Source organism: Phycodurus eques, chromosome 2 (assembly GCF_024500275.1).
Source record: "Phycodurus eques isolate BA_2022a chromosome 2, UOR_Pequ_1.1, whole genome shotgun sequence".
Classification (NCBI taxonomy): Eukaryota; Metazoa; Chordata; class Actinopteri; order Syngnathiformes; family Syngnathidae; genus Phycodurus; species Phycodurus eques.
In genome coordinates, this window is record NC_084526.1 from 19,482,800 (window position 1) to 19,490,307 (window position 7,508).

The 7,508-nt window shown below is 40.6% G+C and overlaps 1 protein-coding gene across 4 annotated transcripts in view; it reads right to left on the bottom strand.

Annotated features, from left to right (window-relative positions):
* Positions 1–7,508, bottom strand: part of adcy7 (adenylate cyclase 7) — an 87,712-nt gene that overhangs the window by 33,886 nt on the left and 46,318 nt on the right. For 3 of the 4 annotated variants that reach the window (XM_061669058.1, XM_061669076.1, XM_061669085.1), the window contains exon 2: positions 4,858–5,398. In XM_061669058.1, the coding sequence (XP_061525042.1) occupies positions 4,858–5,022 (165 nt within the window). In that variant the 5' untranslated portion in view covers positions 5,023–5,398. The remainder of the gene's footprint in view (positions 1–4,857; positions 5,399–7,508) is intronic. The other variant, XM_061669067.1, reaches the window with a different exon arrangement.

Below are 7,508 nucleotides of genomic sequence, written 5' to 3' on the forward strand. Positions count from 1 at the left end.
AATGTATGTTTTTGGAATGTGGGAGGAAGTCACTTAGAGACAAAACCGACGCAAGGTTGGGGCGAACATACAAACTACGCTGCTGAGATTCTAACCAAGAACCGCAGAACTGTAAAGCTGATGTGCTAATCACACTGAAAGCTCCATGTTTCATCTATACACTATTGTCCTTTGAGATTATCCAAAGTAATCCCTCACCTATTTGTGATTTGCTATTCCTAAATTCACCTATTATTGTTCCCCTGTGGAACCTATCCTCAGCTATTTGCCGGAAAAACTCACCGATTTCACGCTCTTTCTGTAAAGCTCTGAAATGCCACAAGATTGCACCAAACCCTGGCTGATAGGAAAGTAGTAATTGGTGTCAAGGAACTGCATTGAAGTGATACATTTGACTGAAAGACTAAGATCTTCGTATGTCAGGGATGAGCTTAGTTTAGCCTGGGCTATTAGTGGAAGTTTTGGAGAGTCGTCACAAGTACAAGTACTTAAAGAGCACTTAAGGTGCATTTTTTTCAAAGATTTTACAATCTGAAAACTACTTGTCTTGACAGGTAATGTTGTAAGACGAGTTTGAATTTATATTAAACTGTTTTGGGATCCGAGTTTGTGGTATGCTTACAGTTAAAACTATTAAAGCAGGCAATTATAAACTTATTGGTGGGGGCGTCAATTCCTCAATCGCTCAGTCTCAACAAACGGTCGAGGCGGATGGTCACCCCACAAACAATCTCAGCTCTGTTCAAGGTTTCCTCCTTTGGATATTTTCTTGTCTCTGTTGGGTTCAGTTGGTCTCTTAATGTGTGGGGAGCATTGGTTCTACTGTAGACCTGCTCCACGTGTAAACGAGCTTGAGATAACTGCTGTGAATTGGGGCTATATATATAAAATTGAATATGCTTTACATTTACAGAAGGGGAGACCAATAGGGTGCCCGCGGGCATATAGCTCACCAGTGATGGGACAGTTTCCCAGGAAGTCGAAGTGATTATTTAAAAATGTAAAAAAAATAAATAAAAATAAAAAACTATATTTACAGAAATAAAGTGTCACATATTGATATTCATCAATTTCATGCCTGCCCTTGTTAGATCCATCCATCCATCCATTTTTTTGAACCGCTTATCCTCACTAGGGTCGTGGGCATGCTGGAGCCTATCCCAGCTATCCCAGGGTATACCCTGAACTGGTCACCAGCCAATCGCAAGGAACATATAAAGAAATAACCATTCGCGCTCACATTCCCACCTATGGGCAATTTAGAGTTTTCATTTAACCTACCACGCATGTTTTTGGGAAACCGGAGTGCCCGGAGAAAACCCACCCCGGCACGGGGAGAACATGCAAACTCCACAGAGGCGAGGCCGGATTTGAAACTCAGAACTGTGAGGCGCACGTGCTAACCAGTCACCCACCGTGCTGCCCTTAGTTAGATCATTGTTGATAATCATGAAAAAAAATAACAAGATCAACCTCACAGTCTTCATATAGACAAATAATCATTAATAATAACATAATTAAAGGTAAATTGACTTTTCAGATGTGTGCATCAAACTGGAAGCCTTTCACATTAACCAGTATCCAAGAAGTATCTCTCACTTTCAAAAAGGTTGGCAGAGCTGGAATTATATAGCTAAAATCATTTTGAGGGACAGTCCTTTCCAATGTAATTGAGTCACTGCTCAACCAACGCCCCCCACCTCCCGCACACACACAAATTCTAATCATTTGTAACATTTGAGTAAATAGATGTGCATCAATCTGATTCTTTTTATGCCGTTATGTCACAAAATAATTTCCAGAAGATTATAAGGGGGGACAATAAATGATCCATCCCCAACCGGCCTTTATATATGAAATTTATGAGCCAGTTGTCAGAGAATTCACATCTCCCCATTATGAGTTATGTCAATGATCATAAAAGATCGGGCGCGTACACATCAGGGTTAATGCCCGACAAGGTGTACAATGATCAGGGATTAATGGACGACGTGGAGGCGTGAACCGATGCACAGTGAAGTCAGTTAATCCCTGATCATTGTACACCTCGAAGGGGATTAACCCGCTAATACCACGGTCACTTGCCCACAAAAATAATTTCTGAAACTACCAATTCATCATTTCATACATTTTGTAGTCAAAATAGTTTTACCAAGCATTTTTTTCCCCCTTGTAACACCTGAGGACTTGACTATGAAGAGTCATTCCAAAGAGACTGTAAACACTATTCAGTAGTCCAGCAAATAGATTTTCTCGTTTGACAACGTTAAATAAAAACCCACAGGTATGACAATAAAATCAGTTTTTATTATAACACATATAGTCTTTATATTTATATGTGACATTTGATGCAACCTCTCGGGCTAGCAACGCTGTACTCTCTGTCGGTCTTGCGTGACTGGACAGAGGCATACAAATGTTGCAGTTTTTCATTCAAAACATCAATGGTGAAGGTTTGCTCGTGTAATCTAACGGCTAAGGGCGCCGCCCATGAATTTGGAACAATGATTGATGATGATGATTTTTTGACAGGATCGATTTGAGACGTTCTGGTTGGGTGGATATTATCACTTGATGGAATTTTTTTGTGCCAATCAGAATCAAGGATTCACCAAGACCGTGGTATAATACTGTGTGCAAACATTGTAGCTGCGCTACCAAGCGCCTTAAAAAAAATAAAAAAATAAATACTGATCGATAAAATATATGTTTGTAATTTTTGTTTTTAGAAAACAGAGTTGTTGTAACAGTCTTGGAAACATTGATATTTTTCCATAAGATTTATATTTTCCCTACTTTTCCAGACCTGGAAATTTATGAAATCAAATTCCTGAACTTTTGCATTATTTCCATACTTACATAGGAACCCTGTTTATGTGATTAATAGCAACTAAAAAACAAAAAGACATTTAAGAACGAAGTACAGAAAATTAATTGTAGCAGTGAATTTTTGTTTCATAAATTAGCCAAATCATCACATTAAAAAATGGGCACCACAATAAAAAACTGTTTTAGGTTTGGTGGTTTTTAATTGGATAAAATACCCCCAATACTTTGAGTAAAAACAAACGATGCTATGCGGATGGTAACCTCCTTGGTGTAGGACAATAAACATTTCAAAAGGTTACAAAAAGTCCCAAAGGCACGAATGGACATGTGACACAATTCCATTATGCTCCATTCGTCTGTAAATTATAATTTTTGAAAATACTACTTTTAATCAGAATCAGGTGTTGTATTGCGCAGAAAGCTACCCAAAGCAGAGCATCTAAACATGCGGATCAGGAAAGAAAGGGGTTAAGAAGAGACAGCTACAAGTCTGTGGTAATAGATCTTTGCTCAGGGAAGGCCATCAGTGCACTGTATGTGGAGCTTTCTGGTTGCCACGGCAACCTTTTAAAAGAAGGCCCTACATCACTTGCTGCAACTGACGTCGAGCTGCGAGACTTGACAAAGCACGGCGGGGAAGACAACAACAGTGATTGTGAATGAATGAATGGCTGATTGGATGAATCTGACTGGAAGGCCACAAGCTAAATTGATGGACAATATGTTTGGACCGATGCTTAACATTGCACACTCATAGTGTATTACTAATAGTGTATTCATTGTGCATACATTGACATAATTTACCACATACCACTGGAGCATATACCAGTAAAAATGTGTAAAGTACAGCGGTTATGTTTCAGACCCACCCGCAATAGGTGAAAATCTGTGACAGCAAGACCACATAAAAATTTCTGTGTGACTGACTGACTGACTGACTCTCTCTCTCTCTCTATATATATATATATATCTACTCTCTCTCTCTCTCTCTCTCTCTCTCTCTATATATATCTATATCTATCTACATATGGGATATCTTCAAATATTGCATCTGAAAGCCTGGTGAAAACCGGCACCACTGTGTGTAAGCATGACTGTGGTTTGTGTGATGAGAAGGAGGCGGAGGCAAACTGAGAGGCAATGGGGAGAAAGGATCTTTATAACTGTTTGAAATGCCAGGAAGAAATATCATCGCAATGTATCATCTCCTCAGCAATGCAATTTTGGAGCTTCTGGTATGATCTAAGGGCTGATTTGGAGCCAGTCACAAGGAGTCTTGCCATTATCACCTACTGTATTGACAAACCTTTCAACTCTGCATTTCCGTGCATCTGGGTCAGTGCACAGTGACAATTAGTGTTGGCCACTCCCAGAAAATATTTTCAGGTGTGTTATACCAAGTTTTACATTTTCTACAGGATGGGCAGACTTATCTAATTCCCACAGTCAGGATGCGCAACAGTAAGTTAAACAAAACATGGCTTTTATGTTTTCGCTGGCTTCCCCACAATGATGGTAGCAATCGATTTCTTGTCTTTAACTCAGTAATATGTATTTGGCTTCCAATTCCATTGCTTCAAACTTCATTTTGCGCTCACCCAAATGTTCCATGCTGAAAACCAAAAACGCGACCACAACACAAAACCCTCTTTTGAATAAGGCTGCCACCTTTACACCTGTTGCCAACTGCCCGTGCAATGTGTTAGAATGGATGAACAAAATTTAGCACTCACTATTTGGAATCTTAATAAAAGGTCGCAATCTTGCATAGATCACGCGCATCACGCTCACCAATAGCACGTGCAATCTGTTAAGAGTCAACATCCAATTTAGCACCCTCTATTTGGGGTCTCAGTAAATCAAGCCCTGAGACAGCACGAAGCACACACCTGCCCATTTTTTCCCTCCTCGTCATGCATGGGTTTTTTCACATTTAAAATAAAATTTAAAAAAAGGTACAAATAAAAACATGGAAAAATAACACATTGAAGATGTTAAAAATTGGTACGGGTGTAAACAGAGACTCACCAGTCCGAGGGCGAAGAAGAGAACCAGGAGGACTGCACAGGACAGCATGGAAAGGCCCAGCAGGAGCACCAGTGGCTGATACTGGCTGATGCAGGAGAACTTGCGGTACAGCGCCTCGTTCTTTAGCTCCTGGTCGTTCAACAAGTATTTCCCCTTGGCTGGCATGACCGAGTGTGGGAAAAGACAGCTATTGTGTGATTTTTTTTTGTTTTTTTTTAAAGAACGTTTTGTGGTCCTCGCTAGCTCATGGCGCTCGAGTGAAGTTTGCCCCCGGCATCTTGAATGCGTCTACTCCTTGAATCTTCTACACTCTGTCCGGTGCCAGGCCTGCTTCATATGCTGCCAGCTACAGCTCTCTTGAGCAATAAGGAAGGCTCAGGGGGGTAAAAGACACACAGGAAGAAGAGTGACTGGAGGAAAGGGGCAGAAAGGAAAAACAGAAGCAGACAAGGCATCAAAAGGGGTCATCGGCGCCAGGATCGGGCTAGCGTAGCCGCAGTGAGGATGGTGGCTTCATTCTGCTGAGGCAGCACAACCGTACCTGGATGGAAGAGACGGGTAAATACTTAAGTACGCAAGTACTTTCTTCAAATTGATCCTTTTGGGGGAAAACATTTGAACTGAAACCTTTTTTTCCAAACTCAGAAATGATGTTGGCCCAAAATGGCACAGCTGCTGTGGTGGCCAAAAGCTGTCATGCAAGCTGGCTTTACTGTGTTATAGCTTCTATAGTCAAGTCAGATACTTCAGCCAAAACTAACTGGCCCTTATCCTAACCTTAATCCTAACTCTGCCAAATTGAACCCAACCCTAATCCTATATAAACATACCCCTGGCAAAATTGAATCCTAACTCTACCCAAACCAACCCTAACCCAAACTGTAACCTCACGCCGAGCCCTACCTAACTAAAACTAATTCAAACTAAATTTAACGAACCAAGCCCTAACTAACCCAAGCTTTCCCACATATACATTTATATTTTGGCTTTTGCTGTGCAGAAATTGTGCCTCAATGTGCTCCTTTTGTGTGTTTGCTAATGAGCGCGACCATCGATTTCTTTTTTTTTTTTTTTTTTTTTTTTTTCTGATACGATACTGAAAAAAAAAACAACAATCCCTTCAATGACGGAAGTATCAAAAGTATCAATATTTGATTTTGAGACTCAATCTTCTGGTACCAGACAAGTTATAGTCAAACCCACGCAGGCACGAGGAGAACATGCAAACTCCACACAGGTGAGGCCAGATTTGAACCCGGGGTCCTCAGATCTGTGAGGAAGATGTGCTAACCAGTCGGTCACAGTGCTAACATCAACTGCTAACAAATAAAAGTGTTTTCCCCCCAAATCACACCCAGTGTTTTTTTTCTCTCCCCTTAATCCAAACCCACCATGCATGCTGATATTAAGTTAAAGTTATCCTGCTGGTACATTAATGTGAGTACGGCATTTATAAAAACAGAATACAATATATATATGTAAACATAAGCGTGCCTGTTGTTACGCTTCGCATTTATCTGAAAATGTTTCCATTATCCAGCCATCCATTGTCTTTACCACCTATCCTCACAAGGGTCGTGGGCTGCTGGAGCCTATCCCAGCTATCTTCATTATGTCTTTTAAAATTTTATAAAAGAAATGACCTGTTTAGTCAGCCACTGCTTGTTGCAGACAAACTACATACTCACAAGTAAAATATTTTGAGTCACAGCGGCCTGTGTGGAGTTTGCATGTTCTCCCCGTGCCGGTATGGGTTTTCTCCGGGTACTTCGGTTTCCTCCCACATCCCTTTGCCCGAACTAATCCTGACCAATGCTAACAATGACGAGGACCGGCCTAACTCACCATAACCCAAACTATTCCTAACCCAAATCCAAACTAACCTATACCATTTACCGCTCTTCAGAAGAATACAATTCAGTAACAACCAATAAGTGGTCGGCTTCAGGTCCCTAATATAGCAGCGGAATACATGAATGAAAATAGACACTTTCGGATTAGAAATCGGAGATATAGTGGGGGATTACTGTAATCGTGGTACCAGTTGTACTTTGAGTTCACTGATACAAAAATAAATCGCTTCAGTCATGGCAATGCAAGATATACTGCTTGCTGCTATGCCTTGTTTCACAAGAAGAAAGGACATAAGACATTGGACATATTGAATATGTGAATAGGCAAACTGTAATGTTAGTCGCTAAAAAAGCAACTCTTTTAGTCAAGACAGTGCATGCATGATATGCTGCTCACGCTACTCAAAACGCTAGTCCGCTAAAAATGTAAAAATCCTGTGAACATTTATTGATGCACAAGCATGGGTTGGTTTCCTAGCCCTTGTTTACCACAAATCTCACAAAAGATTTCAAAAAGCAGTCACAATAATAATGGGTTGTAATGAGTGTCCTTTTTTGGGAGAATAACAGGCGCACGCACCGCTCACACACACACACACACACACACACACACACACACACACACACACGACTTTGTTACCCTCGACTGACCAGACAAAGACAAATGCAAAAACGTTGATAATGTGCGCATAAAATCTGACACTGTGCACGTCTTATTCCCACCAATGGGCCCGCTATGAATTAGAATCAGAATCATGTTTATTTGCCAAGTGTGTAAAAAATACAAAAATAATTTGT